At 39.9% G+C, this 27,307-nt stretch overlaps 1 protein-coding gene across 1 annotated transcript; it reads right to left on the minus strand.

Moving 5' to 3' along the window:
* Positions 1-581: 581 nt before the first annotated feature.
* slc6a15 (solute carrier family 6 member 15) lies at positions 582-26,022 on the minus strand. The gene is made up of 12 exons (XM_044124485.1): positions 25,899-26,022; positions 22,866-23,396; positions 14,173-14,330; positions 13,584-13,710; positions 13,116-13,297; positions 7,121-7,231; positions 5,644-5,885; positions 5,302-5,500; positions 3,800-3,992; positions 3,225-3,384; positions 2,911-3,073; positions 582-1,807 (listed from the first exon to the last, which is right to left on the minus strand). The coding sequence occupies exons 2-12, from the start codon at positions 23,164-23,166 to the stop codon at positions 1,427-1,429; spliced, it is 2,217 nt and encodes a 738-aa protein (XP_043980420.1). The 5' UTR covers positions 23,167-23,396; positions 25,899-26,022; the 3' UTR covers positions 582-1,426.
* Positions 26,023-27,307: the final 1,285 nt, after the last annotated feature.

Here is a 27,307-nt window from a genome sequence, read left to right on the forward strand (position 1 = left end):
TAGCTAGCTAGCGATGACCTCTAGTTGTTTGATAGCTGACTGAAATAGAGATGCCTAGAACTTGGTAACCAAAATTCTAGGTAAGCAGAATAACTAAAAACAAAAATTTTTCCTTTCAAATTCCAGAGGTGACATATAACTAGTTACATTTCCTAGTAGCTTTTTGGGGTGTAGTTTTTCTACATTTACTTTTAGTTCAGTATTCCTATTATGAAATATCACAAGTCTTACGTTTGTGCATATTTTGGCTACTATAGCTGTCAAACACTGTAGCAACATTTTCGCTTCAGGAGGTTGTACATTACCGTGTCCGCAACATATTTCAGCTAAAACAAGTTACAAATGGTAGCCATATTGGATTTGGAGTGAGAATATTCCCACTTGAAATGCTGACTCTACAGAACATTTCTGTTGAGTCTGGTTTTATAGACTTAACATTTTTTTACAGCTGTTATGAACTGTAAAAAAAAAAATCCCTTGAATAATCACAGAGGGATTATATGAGTGCAATAAAAACTGAAGTGCTAATAAATGCATCTGGCACAGTAGCAAAACCAAACATAAAACAGCCAAAAATTCAATAAGTGTCAAAGTATGGATTGTTTTCCACTTTTATTCTTGAACTGGAGGAGGGGGGGAAGAGACATCGCAATTTAAGCATTTCATGAAAAAAATATTTACAAAGAGGACGCAGTCCTCACCAACACTGACAGAACATTAGTAAAAAAACAAAGACATGAGAGTTAAGTACCTCTGAACCTTAAAAACACTGCTCTGATATCCAAACTATCAGGATAAATATATTTATAATATTTATATTGTATTTACAGAATACCTCAAATGTTCAGCCATGTATTCTATAAACAAATATAAATGACTTAGGCACACTTCAGTCACAGACAATCATAGGAGTGGAATACAAGCGCCGTCCTCTCACTGTTTTAACAATGCTGATGAGAACTTTGGCCAGAAATAATAACATGTTCCTTCTTGTGTCTTTACATCATCCATAGTGTATACACACACTGGGACGAACCTCAATACTTTAATATAGGGACTTAAATGTAGACAACCTTTTCATACAGCAGGGGTATTGCTGCAAACAAGCCTAAACCCCCAAAAGACCTTCAGGACTCTGAGCTCTACAGGTTCACTAAAAGGGGCCAAAACTGAAGAGGGTCAGAGTTCAGGGGTGAATTCAAGCAAATAAGGTGGACGAGAATAATCTCTCTTCCAAAACCGTTGTTTGTTTTTAGGCTAACAGTCACATAAGGTTCAGAGACAACAAACAACAGAGCAGCTACCATATATCTACAAAGAATATACAGTGCAGTAACAATGTACAACAATGACGATGGCTGACTAAACGCACGCAGAAGGGTGGAGGAGAGAAATGGCCGGGGCGGGGCTAACTATCGCAGTCAGTCTACAAGTCCGACTCGGGAATATCTGGCATGTCCGCCATCAGGTAACCGATCCCGTAGCGGCCGTTGGGAGCCGTGTCCACCTCTGTGCCGCCGCCACCGCTCTGCTTGCGGTAGATGCTTTTCCCGGGCATCGGTGAGGGCGCCTCGCTGGGGGTCTTGCCGTGGATCAGGCTGGCGTCGTCGTCGTCCTCCGGCCGGGGGCTCTCCTTGATGACACGGCCCTTCTTGTAGGAGACGGTGGAGAGGCCGCTGGTGTTCTCGTCGATGATGTTGAAGTAGCGCAGGCAGAAGACCACGGGTACGGGCATCATGGCCATCACCACCAGAGAGATGCAAACCGCGATGCCCCAGGGAGGGAAGTGGAGGGTCTTCTCTACGGCCTGAAGGGGGCAGAGGTGAGAGACGTGACGAGGTGACGATACAACCACAGACAGAAAGGTATTTTATTGGGATTCTATGGGATTAGAGCAACACGAAAGAGCAAAAAGGGAGTCTTGGAGCTCATGAGTCTGTGCATTTGAACTGGGTTTGTAGTGTATTGCTGCAAAATCAGTGCTTGATCAAGATTCAATTTCAAAGTCTTGTTTGAGCAAAAGCAGCATCAACAAAACAATCAACATTCTGAGATTGAAAGGTTTGTTTCATTCCTTAAGTGCCTAGTGGATCGAATTAGCATCACACCTACAAGCAATTTAACATCAGATTAACAGCAAAATAACATGTATAAATGTTTTTTTTTTACAACTTAACATAAATTGAGGAATTCCGAGGATAAAACTTTTGTTTCAATTTCAAATTTCAATCTCAACACAGAGGGAACAAACTAGTCCTGCTAGAGAAGACATGCTTTAAATACAAGCATATTCATTTGTTTGAATGGTATAGTCAAAGTCCAGACATGAGTCCAACTGCGAATCTGTTCCAAGGACTTAAAAATGGATGTGCACAGTGCGAGTAAGACGGAGCAAATATTCCAAATGGAACTAAATATAAAAATAACAATTTTAAGATTTTCATTTGCAAAATAAGTAAATACATTAAAAATCAGAAAATCATTTATTTTTTTACTTTCCTTGACTGCACTAATCTGCACTACTTTGCACTGTTTCACGACACATTGAAGTTTGCGGCCGTGTCGTGACTAAAAAGCGTGTGAATGCGTTTGCAAGAAACTCACGCACAAAAAAAATGCTTTCTTCAAAAAACCAAAGACTATGTTTAGAACTTTGACTCGTTTAGTCTTTGTTCCACTTGATTCTAAATTCACACAGGTGCTTTGGTGTTTCTACAGCAGACCAAACATCCTGTTTATTGTTCTTGGCTGAAACACGTTTGTTTCCAAGATGTTTTGTGTTTTTTGTACTTTCGCGCTACCGCCCGGCTTCCCTCTGATTTAATCTGCTTTCATTCGGCTCCAGGGTCACAGAGCGGGGGGGGCCAGAGGGGGACGTCTGCTCTGGAGAAGCTGAAGGCCTCCGCTTACCTCTTCCTGTATCCAGGCGCTGTAGCTGGGAGGCGTCATGGTCAGCTGGATGAAGCTGGCGCAGAGCAGGAGCAGCAGCAGGATGGGCGTGATGTACTTCCACATGTAGTAGTAGAAGCGGTACGGAGTGAAGCCCAGCATGTCCCTCAGGTCTTCAAAGAATCTGGGGAGAAGCAGGAGGAGCGTTATTGTTACTGTTTTAGCTTGTTTGTTTCGCCGAAATCATGTTAGTTCTTGGAAATTGGCGTGTTTACAAGGCGAGCGCAAAGAATCGGGCCAGGAGGCTCGTTTGGGTCGCCTGCCGACGCGCTTACTTGTCGATCCCGTAGAACCAAGCGATGGCCACGTTCTCCAGCACCACGACGATGAGCAGAGGCAGCGTGGCGGAGTAGTCGTCGAACATGGTCACAAAGTAGTTCCCTGAGCGCTGAACGAACAGGAGGCCGATGGAGAAGGCCAACACGCAGCATCCCACTGCAACACAGAGGCGGGACTCAGCAGGACGTACACCACGTGTGTCAAACTGAAGGCCCGGGGGGCCAAATGACATTTTGAATAATATCATTTTTGTATTAAAAGTGTCATGATTTACCGAATGACACTTTATGACAACAGTCATAAATATTCATGAAGACTAACTCATGTTCATGACAAGTGTTATGTCATGTTTATGACAGTCGTATTCACAACACGTCAAATAAAGTGTTACCGTGATGTTTTTAATTAAAGCATCAAAGTCATTGCAAAAACATTTTGTCAGTTTTGCAATGACAAAATCATTTCTCCTTCAGCTTTATCATATTGGCGTCTAAAAGCTAAAACATTTCTTATGGCCGGCGGTAATATTTGTGGTCAAAGAGCTTGTTGCTAGGTGACCACTCCTTCTGACCTGTAAGAAACTCCTTGCGGACTTTGAACGTGTCGATCAGCGGGGTGAGGATGCCCTCGATGGTGCCGAACATGCTGCCCAGGCCCAGGTTGATCAGCATGAGGAAGAACATGACGGACCAGAAAGGCGAGGCCGGGAAGTGGGTCATGGCCTCTGTGAAGGCGATGAAGGCCAGGCCTGTGCCTTGGACAGCCTGGTGGAGGGAAGGAAAATGAAGTTATCAGAAGTATTTCTTTTCTTGCTAAGTCTGTTTCTAGGATGTTTGCAGATTGAATTTGCTGTTTGAGAGGAAAGTCCAGCTAACCGTTCAGAACGTTATCAAAACGTCCCGTTGAAGTTTGATTTCAGACTGAAAACGTTGTTGGTTCCTTTTAACCAACAACGTTCCAGATTCAATATGATACACATCAGAGGTAGTGATGGTCAGAGTTTTCAGAACTTTGAACTGAATGGATTTTTTAAAGCGCAGAGCATCATGGGAACACAGCTCGTTTTGACGTTAGTTAATGGCAGCTTATATTTTTAGAGGCAAACATTCAAATATTTCATAAAGAAGGAGCTGCAGCCTTTTCCTCCAAGCTGAGTTCCTAGTGACTGCTGAGTGGCTGCATATATTGGAAATTTACACAAACGTGTAAAACTTTAAACTTTTCTATGCTGCTTTCCACTCCTTGAAGTTATAATGAAGAATTTCTTTACTGCAAACTAATGCGCTTAAAAAAACAGAATCGGTATAAAAGGAGGATACTCTGATGGGTTGACATTCCCTCACCAAAATTCTATATTGATGACCTGAAAATATTCAAAGACGACATCAACTTTTATTTTTGAGCTGCCTGGTTTTTTGTTTGTTTGTTTTTATTTTTTGCCATTACTTTGGGGTTTTTACTGTACAATAACAGTTAACAGTTTGGTCAATTTTCCATTGACAACAAATGGAGAAATAGCCAATTGGCCAATTCTGGCGCATTTACAGCAATGCTAATTAATGTGCTTCGTATCGGGGAAATAAGTTAATAAAAAAAAACAACCTCAAGTTGTAAATGTGTTCTGATCAAAATGTTAAATTGCGTTAATAGAACTATTACTATGTGAATGAGAGTTTATGAGAAAAAATGACAATTTAGCAAATAAATGGATGATAGAGAACGGTAAAATCCAAATGCTAATTTAATAACTGAATTACCTTCATGTATGTTTAAACCTTATTTTAGGCAAAGCATGAAACAACTAGCTCAACTGGAGTGAAGTACTTTATCGGCTAGTGTTGCTAATATTAGCTAGCCTGGTGGCTAATGTTAGCTAGCCTGGTGGCTAATGTTAGGTAACCTGGTGGCCAGTGTTAGCTAGCCTGGTCACTGAGGCTAGAAATGAGCACATCCTTGTAAAATAATCCAAACACTACCTGGTAGCCACAGAGTCATTAACTTTATTTTAACAGTTTACACGTATTAAAAGAAAAAACACTCAAAACTTGAGTTTTTTTTTTTTTTTTCATGTACCTGATTGAGCTCGTCTTCAATACTGCAGGACTGCAGCCCCAGTTTGGGGTACTCGTCCTCCTTCACCCCCTTGATGATCTGTATCATCTGATGGTAATCTTCAGCAGTGACCTGACTGACCTGTGTCAGGTTGATGTGGTGGGGAATGAGGCTCCATTCAATGTCGCTCCCCAGCAGCGCCACAATCTTATTAGTGTTTCTAAAACAATAGAAGATTGAGCATTAAAAAAAAAAAAAAAAAATCCCCGAATCAATCAGCCCTAAAAATCCTGACCCAGTCGATGGGCCTATTTTCACTGTTTTTAACTGATCTCAGTCTGTTGTCGGACAGCTCTCACTTACAGAGCAACACATTTGCTGTTCATGATGTTGGCTTTGAAGCCCAGCACGGCGAACACCACCAGGGTGGCCAGCACCGAGGTGAAGAAGTTGATGAAGGACACCAGGACGGCGTCGAAGTGGCAGTTGTTGTCGCGCTTGTTGTAGCTGGAGAAGGCGATCACGCCGCCGAAGCCGAGGCCCAGAGCGAAGAAGACCTGCGTGGCCGCCTCCCGCCACACCTTGGCCTCCAGCATGATCTCCAGCTGAGGTCAGAGCGGATACGTTCGCTTGTTAATGCTTGCGAAACAAAAAAATCTAAATTTATAGAAAGAGACGGCATTTATAATTTGAGAGGATCAGAAAGAATAATTATTAAAAAGAAGAAAAACAAAGTGGATCTATCTTTTACTTTTAAGGAAATAAAATAGAATTTTCTATCAAGGTACAAAGAAGTATCTTGATTGAGTAGAGTACTGTATCATTACAAGTATAATGATTTTTATCTACACAAATTGCCATTTACATAGATAGATTGATTTATGCTGAGATGTTTACAATAATAAATTGACTTTGAGAGACGGGGGAGACCATACGAGAATTTTTTTTCCCTTCAAACTGCTCCCTTTCATTCAAAACTTTATTTTATGTTAACTTGACATGTTCACTTTGGACTACAAATGAACAAAATAAACAAATAAATAACTATTAGATCTCACACATCAACAAAGAATATGAGGAAACATCAGTGATTATAGTTTACAATAATTTGGTCAATATAGTGTGATTTATGTTTTTTTTTATTATTATTTATTAAAAAACAATTTAATGCATGCACATGGAAGAATGAATAAATGTAAGGATTTTTTTTCCCCTCAGTATTTTAAAGTGAAGCACCCAGAAGCTCAAATCTGGCAGAGACCTTTCCTCCTTTAAAGGACAAGCAATGCAACGATCTTTTCCACAACATTTACCATCCCACCCTGCCAGACGACAGCTCTAAACCTTCTCCACAACGTCTCACATTTTTCCATACATTCCCCCTCAGCCCCTGTAAGCTCGGAGCAGGACGCACGCTAAACCGCCGCCGGTTTAGCGTGCGTCCTGGGTGACGAGACGCAGCAGACACAAAAGACAGACGTGCTCTGCCGAAAATCACCGTCTCGGGCTGTCTGGTTACATAAGGACCTTCTAGCTGTTGTTTCCATGGTGACATGATTCCGTGGCCTGCTGTGCTATTGGCTGCTCGCTCCCGAGGAGCCAGCCTATCACGCGTGAAGATGTACTCTTTGAGCTCATGCAGGGAAACTATCAGGGAGTAACGTGAAGGAAGTGTAAAAGAGAAAAAAAAATAAATACCAGAGTGTGAGCGAACGTTGGCCAATTAATAGTATAAATGGTATTAATAGAGCGAATATTTTTAAATCTGTGTAGAATAAGGGACCAATCAGCTCTGACTGTGTTCCTGAACGGAGGAGTGCGGCTTCAGTCGATGCTCTACCTTGGGCGTGAACATGTGTCGAATCCCGTCGATGGAGCCCTTCAGCAGCAGCGCCCGAACCAGGAAGCAGATCAGGACGACGTAGGGAAACAAGGAGCTGAAGTACATCACCTGCAAGGAGGAGAGAAGTCCTGTTTAGTCCTTCTCAGAAAAAAAAAAAACAAGATGTCAGAATAAATGATGAGAGTCTTTGGAAAAACTCTAAAAATAAACGTTGTTTTGAACTTCCTCCCTGACTGTCACAATCCCCCGACGGGCAAAGCTTCTTTACGTTCTTGCAAATTGAGAGAGATTATTAAAGACTGCAGTTTGCAACATAGAGATGAGACGTGTACTGAGTCTGTGGTTTGGTTCACTGCAGCTGTGTGTTAAAATACCTCCACATTGCTCATCAGTCTCCTGAAGCGTGGCCTGGTTGTCATCATCATGTGACTTGATCTGGTCAAGTCTAAGCTAATATTATGAGCCCCAAATATTTAAGCTTCATTTCATAATGTAGCTGTTTCAAACTTTTATTTTAAGGAAGAACATAAACTATTATTATGCTGCCCTGTGTTTACACAGTTACTAAGAATGGGTGCCTTACTGGAACCAAGTTGTAAACATTATCTACTTGTTTAAAACTTTACGTGGCAAGTTACTTCAAAACGTTTCAATGTTTTCAGAGTTTATAATAATAGATGAGATGAGCAAATTAACAAACTGTAAGCCATGAGATGGTAATAATAACGCCAAAGCTAGCATCCACTTGGCAGAATTTTTTCCTCTTTGTAAAAACATAAAAATGGAGATTATAAAGCTAGTATCACACTGTTTTCCATCTTAGCATGTATGCTAGCGTATTAAATGTGTGTGTCTTTGTGGCCTGTCAAGTCTTTAAAATGTGCGTTGCCATTGAAGCCTTTCCTTTCTGAGGTGTGTATGTGTGTTGGGATCTGGAGTGTGGGTTTGCTACTTTTGTTGTGACATTACTGTTTCTTATCTACTTTTATTTATTTATTTCATCTTTAAAGACCAACTTGCTGTCGTCATCATGCGACTTCATCTGGTAAAGTCTAAACTATAGAGTCCCAAATATGAAGGTGAGTGATTTAAGCTTCACATCGTTTAAGACTTTTATTTTCAAGTAAGAGCAATACTAAGAACATCGACATTTATTAAGCGATTACAGAGTGTACTAGGAATTGGTTAGTTAATGGTACCAAGTTGTAAATAGTAACCACTGAAAATGTGTGGGAACTAATAAAAAACCACAGAGCAGAAATTTACCTACTTGCTGAAAAATAGAGCTGGAGATTTTCTTCAAAATATTTAAATCTTCTGAAACTCTGCATTGTTTTTGTGCTTGTTACAAAAAGAATCATGACAGACAAGGTGAACAACTTCAGTAACTGTAAGCACCAAGTGAATACCCCACCTAGCAAACTGTTAGCCACCAATAATGCTAAAGCTAGCATGTACTTTTCAATTTGTAGAAATAGAGATCAGAAAGCTTGCATCATACTGTTTCAGTCAGTCCTGTCGAGTCTTTAAAACGTGCACTGCTGTCGAAGCGCTGCCTTTCGGAATAGAGCATGTGTGTTGGGATCAAGAGTGAGGAATTCATACTTCTAGTCTCTTTTAAAGTTTTACTTTACTTTCTTTGGTTATTAAATGATTGACTTATATTCTGGGCATGATTCGCTAATGGTGCTTCAACTTCTTCAGATACAGAATACGTGAATTAGTCGGAAAATTATACTTACTTTTAGTTTCAAGCGTGACACGTGGCAGGTGAGTGATACGTTGATAGATTAAGTGAGATTGAGATTGGGTTGTTCCTGTAATTTGAGTCACAGATTTGTTTATTCTGTAACAGTGGCGTAAATATCCAGTATTAATAATTTTTGTCCCATAAAAATTATTATGGCCCCTGGCCTCTTGAGGCTGTGCAGGCTCCTTTTCTTTTGTTTGTTATGCAGGATCAGCTGTGACAGCACCTCTTCTGATTGGCTGCCAGTAAGCTGCAGGAGCCACACCCCATTGGATCAGCAGAGCATGGCAAGCCAATCAGATGCGGATGAGCCTCACCTGTTCCTTTAAAAGGCTCCTGAAACATTGCTCCAGTGGGACAGCTTGTTCCCCTCCTTTGTTAATTGCAACAGGATTTTGGGTGTTTTGAAACATTTTGTTGGCTGTTCTGCTAAAGCAGTTGTTTGTGCTGTAATTTGCTTTCTCAAGGTAGAAACTTGTGCAAGGGAGGTTTGGTGCTCCCTTTGTGTGTTTTTTTTCTTCTTTCCCTTTTTTTCCCCCCTTAGGGGTGTTTTGAGTTTACTTCAGACTGATTTGTTTGAACCTCTAGTAATATAATCTTCATTTACCCAATCTTGAGTTTAACCCTTTTCTTTTGTTTTGATTTGGTTAAGTTGTATTGTATCTTGGTTCTGTGCGACCTTCTTTTTGTAATAAATCACTTTTGTATTATGTCCTGTATTATGTATTCTCTCTGGACATTTTTTATGTTACCGCCCTGAACCCCTAGACCTTGGGGCGTAACACATGGCAACTTGATTTTTGTGCTGATCAAACTGTGTATTGTAAAGTAACAAAAGGATAGCATGAAAGGCAGATAAAGTAGTGTACATACCATTTTGTCTCTGGGGCTGGATGTAGGATCATCAAGAAAGTTGGCAATAGCTTCTTTTTTTTTTGGAATTGAGAGATTTGCATCCAAATTTTTCTGCAGTCTGTGGCATTTTTATTTGTGGTTTTTGGCTATGACTAGTTGTTGACCGACATGCAAAACCCATCATTAACCAACTTGTTTGATCAGACAAGGTGAGCTTCAAAGACGGAGAGCGGGATAAAAGACCTGAGTCATCATCCCAAGACACGGTGACACATGGATTTACAGGATGGGCTGTGAGGGTGCGGCTGCAGACTCTCTGAGGTGGTTTGTGGTTGAGTCATAAGCACGGTTAGGTGAATCGGAAACATTATGTCGGCTGCTTGGTGGTCCATATGTAATTGTGAAGGAGGCGTTGCCATGTCTCAAATGAGTTCTCTGTAGGTATAGCGCAAACTCATACTGACCTATTTCAGTCCTGTGGGCAAGACTAATGGTTATGCCTCCTTCCTTACTCAAGATTATTCAAAGCAACACAAAAGCAAGCATCTGAAGAGAGCAAAATTGGTTTCAAAATAAAATTTGAGCCAACTTGAAGTCAAAAGTCCAATTTGAGAGATTTCTTTGTTTGTTTTCTTCACTTTTCTTTGGACAAGACTGATGAAACTTGAAGTTTGTCTGAAACCTTGATCGGACTCGTCCTAACGCCAAACAGCTCTAGGCTTCAGATCTTCGACTTTATGTTTTGTAAAGAAGAGGCCTGTGCGCTTCAAGATTACATGCAGCTGCATCCTGCAAAAAAGGGTCAAGTTTTGGGAAATCCCACTGTTATCTTCACATGCAGGTACAAACGCACCGATTTTCCACGGTGACGTGTAAACATTTTCATTACACACTGTGTGAAGTGTGGGATTCTTTAAAGTCTAATGTGTCTAATAATCTGTCCTGATCCATAAAGTTACAGATTACGTTCTCCAGTTCATCACATTGCAGGCAAAATCCACCGTCACCACCACAAGGCCATTTTTTTATTTTGATTTTTTGCCAAACTCTTGGCAAACAAACCAAGCCCAAAAAGCGCGCATTGCCATGGTAACCAAATGGTCTGATCCCTTTTCACACCCACGCACACGCTCATGCACACGCACACACACACGGTGCAGAAACACTGTTTTTGGCTCAGAAATTCTTTGGGCAAGGCTTTTGTGTAAGCCTGGTAAGTGTGAGCATTTCTATTCTTTTGTAGCACAGAGAGCAGAATCGTTGGTAAGGTAACCGGATCAGGAAAACTCTCTGGAAGAAAGCGCCATGCACAGGGGTGTGGATATATGTTTTGGTTAGAAAAAAAACTGATTTTTAAAATATAATAAAAAAGTTTGAATCTGTTTAAAGTACAAGTGTAGAGTGGATATTTAGGTTATTTCAGTAAAAAAAAAAAAAAAAAAAAAAAAACAACAAACAAAAAACAAAATAGCTGTTTTGTTGGTTTTCGTTGAATTTCCAATTTAAGCTCCTAGAAGTGGTATAATTGAGAAAAGCTGAACTGTGTCAAGGATATTCCACAATAGTGTAAAGTTCTAGGCAAACAGCTAATCTACTTCGTTTGCTTTTGTCGTTCCTCTTCAAATTTCCATCCGGCCGTGTGGGGAGAAACCCGGGCAGAGAGACGTTGGACTAGATCAGAGGTGGGCACTCCTGGTCCTCGAGGGGCCGGCCTCCTGCAACTTTTAGATGTATCTCTACTTCAACACACCGCAGTCAAATAATGAGGTCATTAGCAGAACCCTGGAGAACCTGACTGCACTTGGGAGGAGATTCAGCTGTTGGATTCAGGTGGGGAGACGTCCAAGAGTTGCAGGACACCAGCCATGGAGGACCAGGAGGGCCTGGACTAGGGGATTTGATCTTTGCCCATTATGATCGATGAAAGAGATGTCTTGAACTTCCTCCGTCTCTCAGAATTATTACAGGATCATGAGTTGGACGGCGTAAACACAGTTCTTGTCTTTTCAAGAACAGACAAAAAAACCATCCGGTTCATAAAATATCCAGAGTAGATTTGTTCAGATTTATTATCATTCTATTGTCCCTTATACTTATGTGAATTAATATATTTCCATTTTGCTTACACCTGGAAGTCTGCCACTAAGGGATATTTCTAATTTCTTTGGTATTATAATGCAGCTGACTGAGTTTTTTTTTTTTATTGCTTTCCAAAGTGGAGATTTTTTAAAAATTGATGGAACCCCAGAGACCACGAAGACTTTATGTTTCTGATGGCAATGAATGTTTCAGCCAGTCCACTTCTGAAGAGACTCGCTACAGGTCAGATGTAGAGGGGGAGATTCGAGGAACAGCTTATGTCCAGATAAAAAGTAGGAACTCTCGTTTAGCTTTTAGCAGCGTGTCCTCTGTCTCTGGTGTGTTGCATACTGTCCAGTTCACTTTGGGAAGTCTGACTTCATATTGCATATATTATCTTTTGACACTGTCTCCTGTGGAAGTCAGGCAAAAATCCTAGAAGTGGGTGCGCTAAGCAAAACCTATATAAAGAGGCCTTAGTCCTCAACGCGGCAAGTTGCAGGTTTGATTCCCGGACTGGTGACCTTGGATGTCCTCACTACTCTAATTAACCACTTTCCTGCCAATTCATCATAAAATAAAGGCCACTAGAGCCAATAAAACCTTAAAAAAACAACCTACAAGCAACATTCAGAAAGATCACCAAGTTCAGTCAAACGACTTCAACCAGAACCTCGTCTTTTAAAGACAAAGACATTAAATGAATTGTGTTCATTCCAGCTTCACACTCTCTCGGTTCAAAGTTAATCAACATCCCGCATCAAAATGTATCCATAAAAGATTAAAGCCAGAAGCACAAGCCTGACTTTGAACTCAGAGGAACATGGTTAATGCTGGTCATATGACTGGAGAAACTTTACAATGATTAAGATCATGATGTTCGGGGGAGATGATGAGAGGGGAGAGCAACCTTTAGCTGGTGTGGTTAATCCCTCCGGATGCTTTGTTATACTAAGCTGAAGCAAGAAGTCCTTTAAAGATCATAAGCAGTTTAAGAAATATTTCATGAGAAAGATTTATGAAGTCACATCTAATCGGTCACTTTAGAACCTTTAGATTGCGCTATAGTGAGCTAATTATACCGGGGAAGACCGACAATGCAAAAGAAGACTTTTTGTATTAGCACTTTCAGACTGAGAAGTTAACTGAGACAAATTATCAGGATTGTAGGGCAGCTGTAGTAACCCATTTTCTCTGCTCTACTAGGTTGCTCTTGGATACCATTCTCACATCGTTTTCTCTACTACTCAGAAAAAGGTGCCACAAAATGTCTATATTTAACTCGGAAGTAATAGAAAGTCTCTGCACCTTCCCTGAAGACTGGATTCCCTTGATCATGGCGAGGCACACCATGGACCAGGCGGCCAGCAGGCACACTGTCATCTTCCAGTTGAGTCCTCCGCCCTCAGAGATGCTGTTGGAGATGTCCAGGGCCTCACGGTACCAGTAATAAGTGGTGGCTGAGCTCTTCTCACACTCTGGCACCACATCTGTGGTTCAAATCAAACAACAGTCTGGTTCAGAGAACGGAAAGAGTCATTTCTGCAACAAGGAAAAAAAACCAGCAAGACGCACGGATGGTCAGTAACACAGTTTGGTGAGTTAATAACTGGTATAGACATGTGAACTACATATTGTAATTATGATACCTCCCATAGTTTCCTGTCAAACTACTTTCAAATAAAGGCCACTAGAGCCAACAAAACCTTAAAAAAAAAAAAAACAAACAAACAAATGTGACTTGTTGCTGGTGTCTTAATGTTGCTGGTGTCTTACATGTACTGGTTTTGTTCTTGACAAGCGGGCATTCATGCCATGGCAGCGGCTGCTGGAAGGACTGGGAGAAGTAGAACAGACTCCAGCTGATGATGACATTGTAGTAGAGAGCCACAAAGAAGCACACCTGCAAGCAAACAAATAAATGAGGCATAATCTGCTTACCGGTATCAAGGTCAACCAGCGTTTTAAAAAGTTACCATTTCAAAGCCACTAAAATCTTCTGTCATGTTATTTGAGACTTGGTTGTTTGGAAATATTTCAGCTCATGAAGCATAAAGGCCAATCACACTGTAGAAACAAAGCGCCACCCATCACCCTGATTAACGTAACACTGTTTTCTAACTACAGGTGGTATATCAAGTCATTAGTCTTTCAAGAAAAAGAGGTAAATGGTCAAATGTATAATGTGCTTCATAAATTATACAAAATCTTTCTGTTTTTTTAAAATCCGTACATCAAAATAAATCAATTTTAAGGATAAAAATGTATCCGATATGTTATTAAATAAGTTATATTAAAATATGTTGGGGTTTTTTGTTTTCCACTTCACGTGTGGAACAGAAACGTTTCACGCCATCTGACTCACCACGCAGCTGGCAAAGCCGATGCCCCCCAGCCGGGGGCTGATGTAGTTCCACACGCCGATGCTGCCCCTGCGGATTCGCTGGCCCACGGCGAGCTCCAGGAAGAACAGCGGGATGCCAATCAGGATGAGCAGGATCAGATAGGGCACCAGGTACGCCCCTGCCAATCAAAACACAGCGCACCACATGCTCGATGAAGCAACACGCAAGGGCAGGAAGCTGTTACATCAGATAACTGTGACATCGGCAGGTTTCATTTCCTCGAAGCAACAATGCACATGGAACGACTGACACGTTGCTATTACTAAACATCTGGTGGGTTTTCATCTGATGTGTGGCGCAGCCAAACTATTCTGGAAGCTATAAAAGACACCGAAGTCTCAAATTAACCCAGACTACAACTGTACTATAGGTTTACGAGTTGAGGCTGATTTACCAACATCAGAGCAGGCTTTAATGGTGTGGTAAAGAAAGATAAAAAGAGTCACATCTGTAAAGGCAGAGCTCTTGCAGGTGTAGATTGCCAACCACAATTTTAAAGGGATTTAGAGAGTCAACAAGCTTTTAGATCAGATATTGTCTCTTTTCCTCTCAAATCAGGGGAAACTAGATAATGTAGTGAGGTTCCTTCCCTTTGCCTGAGGTGAAATGTCCTGTGTGAAATGACAAAAATGTCTTTAAAACTTGCTGGTTTTGTACTGGAGTTACAGTGACAAGGAAAGTTGAGGATTTCTTGTTTCCATACCAAAATGTTTCAGATCATTCAACAAATTTTAATGTAAAACAAAGTAGGCAACAACATAAAGTAGGCAAAACCCATCTTGCCTTTACATATAGAAGTTTGAGACCAGATGAGAAAGTCGTCGATTTCCATTCTGGAAAGTTTCACAAAGCTCTATATCTGAGGCTCTGAGACTACAGACCTTTCCAGGGATGTGCAGTCTACCATGATTACTCCTAAGAGTGCATTGATGACTCATTCAGGAGGTAAAAAAATAACAACTCAGAACAAAATCCAAAGGACTGCAGGCCTCAGGACCCCTTGTTAAGGTCGATGTGCTTGTATGAGACCGAGTGAAAAAGCATCTACTTGAGAGTTCCACAGCCAAAACCCAACCTGCCAGAGAAACAGAAAGGATCATCTGACATTTACCCAACAACATCTTCATAACCACCAAGTCTATTAGGGAAATATTTTATGGACGGATAAAGCCAAATGTTGACTGACAGTTTTTGATATGGGCCGTACATCTTAATGCCAAAGGTAGCGTTAAGATTTTACACAATTTTATAGATGACGGAAATCAATCAATCAATCAATCAATCAAATTTTATTTGTATAGCACATTTCAGCAGCAAGGCATTTCAAAGTGCTTTACATCAAATCAAACACAAAAACACAATACAACGTAGAATTAACATTAAAAACAGAACATCAAGTCAGGTTTCGTCAATAAACCTGCAATTTATTACGTTTCAAATACAACTCTAAACAAGTGGGTTTTTAGTTGAGATTTAAAGGAAGTCAGTGTTTCAGCTGTTTTACAGTTTTCTGGAAGTTTGTTCCAGATTTGTGGTGCATAGATGCTGAATGCCGCTTCTCCTCGTTTGGTTCTGGTTCTGGGGATGCAGAGCAGAACCAGAAGACCTGAGAGCTCTGGAAGGTTGATACAACAGCAGCAGATCTTTAATGTATTGTGGTGCTAAACCATTCAGTGATTTATAAACTAACAACAGTATTTTAAAGTCTATTCTTTGAGCTACAGGGAGCCAGTGGAGAGACTTTAAAACTGGTGTTATGTGCTCTATCTTCCTGGTTTTAGTGAGAACGTGAGCAGCAGCATTCTGGATCAGATGTAGCTGTTTGATTGATTTGTTACACAGACCTGTGTAGACGCCGTTACAATAATCAATACGACTGAAGATAAACGCATGGATGAGTTTCTCTAGATCTGGCTGAGACATTAGTCCTTTAATCCTGGAAATGTTCTTCAGGTGATAGAAGGCCGACTTTGTAACTGTCTTTATGTGGCTCTGAAAGTTCAGGTCAGAGTCCATCACTACTCCCAGGTTTCGGGCTGATCGCTGGTTTTTAGTTGTAAGAACTGAAGCTGTGCACTGACTCTAGATCGTTCCTCTTTGAGTCCAAAAATAATAACTTCAGTTTTGTTTTTGTTCAGCTGGGGGAAGTTTTGACACATCCGCACATTTATCTGTTCTAAGCATCTGTTCAGTGATTGGATGGGTTCTGAGTCACCTGGTGACATCGTAATGTAGAGCTGTGTGTCATCTGCATAGTTATGGTAGCTAATATTATTTCCTGTTATAACCTGAGCTAGTGGGAGCATATAGATATTGAATAAGAGGGGTCCTAGGATTGAACCTTGGTGGACCCCATATGTGACCTTTGACCTCTTTGATGAGAAGTTTCCAATTGAAACAAAGAAATCCCTGTTCTTTATGTACGATTCAAACCAGTTAAGCACTGGACCGGAGAGTCCGACCCACCTCTCCAGTCGATTCAGTAATATTTCATGGTCAACAGTGTCAAAAGCTGCACTGAGGTCCAACAGAACCAGCACTGTGGTTCTCCCACAGTCCGTATTTATATGGATGTTATTGAACACTTTTATAAGGGCAGTTCCTGTGCTGTGGTGAGACCGGAAACCAGATTGGAAGGAGTCAAAGCAGTTGGTTATTGTTAGGAAGCTATTTAACTGTTTACACAATTTTTTCAATAACTTTACTGATGAATGGGAGGTTGGAGATCGGCCTGTAATTCTGCAGTAGTGATTTGTCTAGGATGCAAATCATGCAGCTACTTACAGCCAAACAAAGTGGTAGTGAAGTGATCAGTGGTGAGTTTACCTCTTTGGGTCCTGGACAAATTGCCATAGTTTAGAATGTAAAACGAATTCTGCTTTCTTGCACAAAATCCCAAAGGACTGTATCCAATCATAAGCTTGTTAAATGAAGTGTTTCACCTAGTCAAAGTCTGGATTAAAATCTGATTGCCGGCTGTGGCAGAAATTAGTTTGACGATTTGAAACATTTAGAGACACCATTTTGTAGAGGGGCAAATACTTTTTTTCAGCATGGTATACTGTAGCTGTCTATCAAACATTCTGTTGGGTTTGTGAGTTTGTTCTAGTCTGACTGACCCTTTAAAGTGTTAAAAGTCACATATTCACACAGCAATTTGCAGATAGAATCAGTTTGGATTTCAGGGCACTGCAGGTTGGGGGCCTGGAATCAAACTCAGCGTCTCTCCTGCTGAGCCACAGCCGCCCCATCATGTCTTGTAGACAAACCACAACAACAGATGTGAACTCTGGTGGGTTCGTGGTATTATGTCTGTTTCCACAGATCTTATTGTTCCATATGGCCCGGCGTTTATTGAAAGTTTTTTCCTGGGTTCCGCTGTCCCTCCCAGATTTGACCTGGGTGGGAGTGGCAATACAAAGGAAAATCAGCATGAGTGTCCCTTCGATGTGTTGTTTTTAGGATGTGCTATGTACGACCTGCTTTTAATATCAAAACAGCTAATTTTGGTTTGCTGACATACAGCTGATTCTTGGAGGGGAAACTGTCTGGTTTCTATTGTTCTCGAAAAAGAAACTCAACAACAAAGCCAACGGTCTATACGGCTGTGTGTTGTTTTGATCATAATTTTCTACTTCATTCCTGAAATAAACTGTAAAAATTCTTTTACAGTTCTTGAGCCTCAAAGCAAATTTTGAATGTGTTCTTAATCATGTGTTGTAAATAAATGTGAACAATTAGTTTATTGTTCACACTTAAATACTTTTGTGGCTAAAAAGTATTAAACAACTAGGAAAAGATATAATATGTATCTACTCTTAAAATTCCAAATGTCCCTCCTAGCTTAGCTTTTCTAGCTTGGATACGTTTGCTATATATATATATATATATATATATATATATATATATATATATATATATATATATATATATATATATATATATATATATATATATTTATATATATATATATATAACCTCTTTCCTTGCTCTGTCTGTTAATGGTTAGACTGTAAATAGAAATACCATGCAGGTTTTTTTCTAAGTCTACCCTCAACCTTTGAACCAACTGTTAACCCTCCAATTCCCCTGCAAAGGGAGGGAGACAGAGGTCAAGAAGCTCTCTTAAAACATTATTAACAACTCACTAAGGTCCTGAGTTAAATAGGAGTAGATGGACTCTCACAGGGACCTGCACCAAGCCCCAGATCTGCCATTATAATCAAATTATAGATGAACACAGCAGGGTTCAAGGAGTTGTTTTAAAGCAGGCCTGAAAACATGGCAGAGAAACGCGCAGAGAAGCAGAGGCAGAAAGATGCACCGAACCTGAACTAAAAACATTTAGCAAACTGTCCAGGATGTACCCCGCCTCTGGCAGGAAGTCCCAGAATTAATATTGATTACATTGAGGCTTTATAGATAGAATATGTGGTAAATTAAACTTTTCAGTAGAATAATGCTTTGTCCTATTTGATCAAAGCTATGTCTTGCTATTGATGCATTTGTTACTAAAACAAAGCTTACTGGATTTTGCATTCCATCAGTGTATAGTTGTGGAAAAAATTACATCACCAAAAAAACTAAATTAAACTTGCTGTAGTCAAACTATATATAATGGAGCCCTAGTTTTTGGGTTAGTGACCTAAACCGCTATTTTTAAAAGGAATAAATGTAGGAATATCCTAATACTTTATTTTATTTTATTCTACAGCAAAAAAAATTATAATTCTGTTCTTATTTTCTATATTGAAATTTTCTGCATACTTAAACTCAAAAGTAAATTTCTATCTGTTCAAATCTGTGAGAAGTTTTTTTTTTTTCTCATATGACTACGACTTGAGTGTAACAGGAATCTTATTCGACTATATTAGTAACTGTTGTTCTCTTGGTGTGGAAAGCTCACAATTCATCATTTCTCAACAATAACACACCCAGATTGAGAGTTGGTCTCATCCCAGACGAACCCGTCCATCTCAGTTGCATTTAATCAGCTTTCATGAAGCAGGCGACAGCTTTGTATAATCTCTGGGTGGGAAGCGCCTGCAGCTCGTTCCCACCTTTCTAGGACACATACGTGTAGAGTATTATCACCAGAGCATCCTCAGAACGCCCAACGTGTTCCTGATACCAACGCGTTCCCGTGTGGTTTCTGTTAGACAAACACAGCTGATTTCCAACGAGTTCATGGACAGGTTATTACGGCATGTTGGCTCTCAGGAGGTCATGTGACACTTATTGGTCAAAAAGTAAGCAGACTGTCTTGTCGGGACAAACCAGTGGTTAATAATATGGACTCATCTGCTATATCTTGAAAAGATGTAGTAGATATGCAGTAGCACACTTCCTCAGTCAGAGATGAATTTTAATACTGAACAAGATTGTGCAACACTGATTGTAAACACAGAGCAAGAACAGTGTTATTACAAAAGAGATGCATGATCTTTTCATGGGCTTGGATTTGGAATACATTTAATAAAGCAAAATCAGAAGTGTACCTCTCACAGAAGGCTAGCACACAGAAATATAAACACAAGCTGCTATGAGGTGAACATGTTTGTTTTTGGTTTATTTCTCTTAAGACCCAGCTGAGTCTGACAGCCTCTTGCGCTCTTTGTAGTTTGTGGGAACATTTTGTGACATTTGGTGTAAAAACCAGACTGAAAAAAGGCTGCTGATGACTTGTGGCAATTTAAAAGCCTTAGAAATTTGGAATTCAAATATTAATTTTCCCCTTTCTTCAGTAATGCCTGCTAACCAAATTAAAATGTTAAAATGAAAGAAAACCTCAACCTTTAAAGTTAAATTCTAATTTTACTAACTTATTCTCCACCATTATTCAGTTTAATGGAGCAAATATTCGAGTTGAAATACCTGCTTTTTGTATGTAGGTATGTACCTATGTACAAAATAAATCACTATTAGCCTAAACTAAACTCAAAGTTGTAGCTAGTTGCTAATTTCAACATACACCTTTCCGAAACAAGTAGGCTTCAACTTTACATGGTCATGTGTTAAAAAGAACCACAGGATACCTGTTGTTGAAAACAAAACATGAATTTGTTTTTCTTTACGCAACAAAAAGGGCAGTTATGATGATAATACAGAAAAGATTTGAGGGAGAACTCTTACTCTTGTCCTCAATGCAGGAAACAAGTGAGACTGATCAAAGTGAACAGGGTGGACTTCCTGTCCCCCATCAAAACCAGTCTCCTTCCCCACCAAAAACAGTCACACCATAATAAGGGTTATAAAATAATTAGATTTTTTGCTTCAAGGGAAGGAGCAATCCAGGATCATGGGACGAGGACACAACAGAGTTGACTGATCGCTCTCACAGAAACTACTGACGTAGCGATCAGCGGCGACAATAAAGTTTAGGGTAAAGCAACTTATTGCCTTATTGGGTTCCCCCCCTCCATTGCATGATTTTACCTGTGAAAATTAGTTGCAAAAGCAACTTGTCTTTTGTCAGTGTTTGAGCCAAATGAATGATAATTGATATATTTCACATTGGCTTCAAGTGACTATTTAGGGCCAAACATGTTGTAAGATATGACAGATTGTCATCAGAATAATGTTTTGATAGCAATAATACTGTTCTGAGTTCAAACCACGCCTGTTGGAAATAAGCAATTAATAAATTAATTGCATCATAAATGAAAACAAACTCGATGGTTTCCATTTGCATGTTTGTTTATCTTGTGTCTCTATCTCTTTATACCAAAGGCCAGATGACAAAAAAGCTTCAGTCTGGTGCATTGGTTTCCACTCTTCCCTTTTTCAAAGGGCAAATTGTTTACAGAGACTTCAGTATACATTTTACTTGTTGTTTTGTTTATTTATTTTGGATATTTAAAATATCAGTGTAAAATGTCTGTTACAAATTAAATTTCGTTGACCTTTCAGAGTTTGCATTATTATGCCATTACCATTGTGTTACTTGAAAATAGTCGATATTGTCGTTTATTGCAATAACTTCTGGGAAAATGTTTTGTCCATCAAAATTTGTAATTGTGACAGGCCTAACAATGACAGGTTATGTCTTGCAAATAAGTTTGAGTAAATCCACAAATCTTATGAAAATTTACACTATCAGCTGTTTCCATTCATATATTTTACAAAAGCACTGCCCAATCATAAAAATCAACATATTTGCGAGCAACTAGAAAACTAGAAAACCAACAATAAGGTGTCATGTTTGAACCTTTAGCTTCAGCCATCCTGTACAACAGGCAGTAATCACAGACTTACCGCTGGTCCCAAATAACACCTTTAAGTGTCTAATTTAGCTAATCTGTTGTCTGACTTACATTATATTTACTCCTCATTTTATTTCCCAGCTGGATTTTGGTGGAGACGTGTGGCTTCAGTTCAACACCATTATTTTCTAATCAAAGACGATTTTCCGACAGAGAACCTTCTATTTCTGAAGCCACACATGCTTGATGTGTGCTTGAGGTCAGCTGAAGTGACTTTGGCCTTTTCAAAGCAAGCGCAAACATTTCATTTGCTGATGATGTATGTAAGAAGTATCTTGTAAATGAGACAATGAGTCTCAAGTGATTTTCCTGTATGAATAAAGGATTTATGGAAAATAGTAAAACAATACTTTTATTTTGGTAAATCTCAGACAGGGAGGCGTGCTAGGATGATAGAGAAGATGCAACGAATTAGGAACATTTTATTCAGTGTTTGTGCAGGTTTTACCAACTGTAATTTAAGACTTTTTTTCAGACACTTTTTGTAGGACTAGCGCTTGACTGTGTTTAAAATCCACTAAACTTCACCTGTCCACCAAATGCTGCTCTGCTGGATTAGTGCTAGTAATGCTAATGCCGGCCCTCCAGGACCCACTTTGGGCACACCTGCTCTACAGCCTTATCCCCTGTAGTGCCAAGTATATATTTTTTAATTTGCACTTGCACATTATAGGTGCATATTACTTGCTGGCTAGCTAACAAATGTATATTAGCAACTAGTCAGCGATAGCCTCAACCGCCTCAAGTCATAAAACACAACACACGACTGCATGCGACTCAAACTTTTGCCTGACAGAAAAGTAATGGAAAAAAAACAAAACACTACTTATAATATACAACATTAAATAGTCCTGCCGTGCAAATAGCTTGCTTGCTAGCTAGCTAGCAAGGGTATATTAGCAGCTAGTTAGCCATCGACTCAACCGGCTAGTCACAAAACGCCATAGATGTTTGCACGCGAGAATGTAAAAGATTAAATTAAAGATTTTTTTTTTTAAAAGATCAGTGAACAACATATTTAATGCCAAATTACTTTTTTTTAAATCAAGACATTTTATGGCCTTAATTTTAGATTTATGAATTTAAGACTTTTTAAGAATGCGCAGCCAGACACCCTGTTATCTAATGCAAGGTTTGCATGTGTAGAAGTAGGTAGTCAACATTAAAGTATAGCTAAAAGACAGATAAATGTGAGAAGGAACAGTGCACAGTTAGGGGCCATCACACTGTCAAGTTATAAACTTCCTTTCAAATATTTTCCAGCTGTGAACAAATATTACTTCTCAGTTAAGTTTGTAATGTGTTTCTATTACTGCTGTTCAGTCTGAGTGGGAGGAAGCTATGACTGCCCACATTAAAACTGTAAACGAGGCCTGCTGAGAGTAACTCACCGCCTCCGTTCTTCTGACACAGGTAGGGGAACCGCCACACGTTGCCCAGGCCTACAGAGAAGCCAACCTGGGCCAGGATGTACTGGAGCTTGCTGTTCCAGGCCGGGCGCTCCTCCTCCTCACCGTCCGAGGCCCCTTCCTCCACATCGCACTCCTTGCCTTCGCCTTCGGGGCTGTCGACAATCAACGAGCTCTTCTTGAAAGAATCGTCGCAGGCGTCCTCATTGGAAAGCAGGTCCCTGACAGACTCCGTGACATCGTCGTCAAGCTCTCTCTTGACGGCCTTGCTGTTTTTGGGCATTTGATAAAGCAAACACGGGCAGGGAGGGTGGAACGTCTTTTTTGTTGTTGTTTTTTTAAAAGTCTTGGCGGGTGGATTTTAAAGGCAGTGCCTGCAGCCGGTGAGAGTCACCTTGTAAAGAACTCTGAGTTCAAGGGGAGAGTGGGCGTTCAACAACCCAGGGGGATTAAAAAAGTCTGTGAAGGTTAAGTGGTTATTTAGTTCTTTATTTCTTCATTATCACCAAATGTCTGTGGAGCAGAAAAAGAAACAGTATGAGCAGCATATAACAGTGAAAATACAACACTCATTCCTTAGGCATCTATACTTCGACCATTGGTTGGTTGTCTGGCACAAATCTCCAAACCTGATTTGGATTCCTCGTCAGACTCAAATTGTAACCTCTAATTAAAGGAATTCTTGGTCAGGATGTTCAAAACATTGCAAGATCCACCAAGTCAAGTCTGTTAAATATAAGCCTGGTAAAAACCAGCCCCTTGTTCTACGCTTTATTGCATACCAGAGGTCTGGACTCTTGGCTACTGACAAACGATTGGTCTCTAATCTTTGACTTTGACATACTTAATGTGCCAGCTCGACAGTAAAGGAAGCCACGCTATGAAGTTTACCAAAGGTTTTGTGCACTGTAAACAATCATTCAATATCAACAGTTCAACGCCGTCAATAAAATGCCCTAAACATTCCTCTTGCTCCAACTTTAATTACTCAATATTTGGATGTGCAGCCAACACTTCCTCCGCTGCCATTGCCAAACTAGAACCATAGGCAAGCTATCATCCTAGAAGAAGTGAAGAAAATCCTTGTTTGCTGATTAAAATTCTACCAAAGAAATTGAGGTGAATGGGTGAAGTCCCAGGTAGGACACTGAGGAGAGATGAGAATCAAGAAGAATTACGTTTGAAGGCAATGGCTAAGTTAATCATACATTACAAGAATGTTTGGAGGAGTCAAGGTGAAACTTTTCAATCTAGACACACTGAACTAGCTGTGTAGCGAGAGTGGATGAAAAAATGAAGGAGGCCTCAAGTTCTTCAACTTAGTTCAAACTAACATCTGGAGAGTTTAAAAAGTAAAACTGGGTGTTCCAATAAACACACATCAAAACTGCTTTTAGAATGGATAAAGCAAGCTAACCTGGATAACCTCTGAGAAAAACCTGGATAACATGCACTAGAAAAAACTAACATAAATTCAGATTTAATCATAAGATAACTAAATATAAAGTCCTTAAGATAAAAAAAAAAGTGCTAACCATCTCTTTTATTAAGCTAATGCTGCATGTCTGTTAAAGTAGCTGACTGCACCTATGCAAACAGTCTGATTAACAACTAAGCTAATTAGCAGTTTGTTATACTTATGCTACTCAATAGAAATTAAAATGGCTAATAGATATGATATTGCCCGGTAGGCACTTGAAAGCACAACTTAAATTAATTTTAGAATTCTCAAGCCTGCAATAGAAAACATTACTTGAAGTGTAACAGTATTAATTTAGCAGCAATATAAATAATTGTAGGTTTTCTGTGTATATAAAAATAAATTAGGTAATGCTGTGTTACGAAAATCTTTTTTTTAAATCAAGATGATAATAACTGTGAAGCATTAATCTAAGACAGTGAGATATAAAGGATGCAGCCTTATGCCCTCACATGGGAGTCACATGGCTGGCATGGGCATCAATGAATGAGGATCATGTTGTTCTTTTAGTCACTGTTCTGAGAAACTCAAGGCCTGGGAGCGAATCGGACTGGGACAGGTGGAGCTCTCACGTTTTCAGTCTCCTGAATATTTGAGGAGGCGAAGCTGCATCCAAACCCAAAACTATTTTCCGCCGCTCCCCGACAGATGATGAAGAAAGCCCCTTCAATGTTCTTATTTACTCTGATTTTTCTCTCCACTTTTCCTATTTCTCCGGACGACCGTAATTTACGACCATTGCAGACTAACTGAGCCTTCCAGGGTGTGCACAGCCCCGGCCATGCAGTCATCAACGCGCGGGCAAGGTGCGCAGCCTCCCTGTCTGCTCCAGTCCAGCTAGCGAAAATGCCGCCACTTCTGCTCATTAATACGCGTCCGTTTATTTCCACCCGTTTCAAGCATTTTCTAAATAAAATGCCATAGGGGGGTCCTCCTGAGGAGAGCACGCTTCCCGCCTACCTACCGCAGGATTAAATGCTGATTAGATTAGCGCTTTCAGATTAGCTGTTGAATGAGGAGCAAAAGGGAGCCGGTGAAGTAAAGCAGCCAAAAAATGGGAGCGGAGATGATTTATTAAATAACAGAACCAGGATGTTGAAACGCTAGCTAAGCAAACAAATAGGGTTTAAGGTAAGAATTCAACACACGAAGAAGAAAAATGTTAATAAAAAACGCCCAATTTCTTCTTTTCTATTTTTTTTTTACCTAACAGCAAAAAAATTCGGTCAGAAAAATATAGCTTTTTAAATTAATAGCAATATAAATATAAGTCATTGTGATGCCATTTTTTATCTACTCCGGCACAATTTGTTCCGAATTGGCATAAATTAGAGCTGCGCGCGCTTCTTGACATCTATGTGAGATGTTTCATCATTCCCCGGCCTTCGGCTCCATCCTGCTGCACTGGTACCTCTCTCAGCCTCACACGCACACGCACCCACATCCCCACACACACCCTCATCCTCAGATGCCTTTGTCCTCAACAACCTCCCTCCTACACGCTGAAGAAGCTATTTAGAAACGCCTCATCTCACCTGAGCGTAACAGCAGAATTTTCCCGACAGGATACGTTTCAAGGGATGAAGTTGTGAGAAGACATGCACGGGGAAGACATCATCACTCGCTTCGGTCCGACCGGTTTATGTGGGTTCATCTGACTTCAGCGCTCTATTTCTCTTTAGCTCGCCGCCCCAAGTGGTGGCATCATCTCGAGGGGATCTCCGCCCTTCTACCCCCGAACAACGAAGCTAACCCACCCTCCACCATAATTTATTTATTTTTATCCACAATATTCTGGTGGTTTATTTCACAACACACGCCATTTTCGCACGTTTCCTCTTTACATTTTAAGAAAATGAGCATCTTCTTCATCCGGTACCCCCCCATTGTGCTAGGTGAATTGGTTCAACCCACGAGAATACCCTACCTCACGGAAGAGGGCTGGCTCACTACATGCAATGTGCCTCTGTTTATAAACGCGTTATCCTCCACAATGGCTGCGGATTCCGTTGGATATTCTGGGGATTATCTTTACGTGTTGATTAGAATTCATATGAATGAAAGACTGTAGTTTGGGGTTTATTCAGAAGGAAAAAAGCGTGTGGTTTTCTGTCTTTTCTTTTACTCATTGTCGGAATTTAATCCATCATCCACGAGCTGAATCTCCAGGGTGTCGCGATAAAAACAATTACATAAAGCCCTGACAAATGGACTCCATTTCCTATGAAATGATGCATTTAAATCAGACATAATAACACAGACATGCACCAAAGTACCGGGTAGCTTAAAGTAAACTCTTTTTATAAATGAATATCACTTTAAAATTGAATCATATATTTTACAATAAAAAAAAGGATTTTGAAGGACATTAAATGTTAAAAATAATTAATATATATATATATATATATATATAGTTTTTATCTAGTATGTCGAAATACTATGCTTTGCTAGAATGCTAAAATTTGCTAGAATTCAACAGTTTAGCAGATAATGGAGAGGGTTATATGTTTTGGGCATTTAAATTTGATTTAACATTCTTTGTGTTTGAAAATAATAAAACAAAACCGGTGGGCAAAGTTAAACAAAAAAAAAAGGCCTTTGTTTTGATTCTAGACAGGAATCTAAAGTTTTCTACTTCTTTTCCAGCTCAAGCATTTTTTATTTTTATCATGAAACAAATTCAGATGAACAAAACCACATCAATTAAACACATTTCAAAAATTCTCTTTAGATTAAACAAGACAAAATTATATTAAACAAAACTTATGTTTCTATGGCCATTGTGCACTGGTTACAGAGCCGGTCCAAAGTTTTTTGGGGGCCCTGAGCAAAATTTTATGATGGGGTGAAATTTCCCAACATTTCCCAGGGTGAAATTTCAAATTAAAGCAAACTAAATTGACAAATATTATTTCAATTTATTTATTTTATGGCAGAAGATAGC

Source organism: Gambusia affinis, linkage group LG08, assembly GCF_019740435.1.
Source record: "Gambusia affinis linkage group LG08, SWU_Gaff_1.0, whole genome shotgun sequence".
NCBI lineage: Eukaryota > Metazoa > Chordata > Actinopteri > Cyprinodontiformes > Poeciliidae > Gambusia > Gambusia affinis.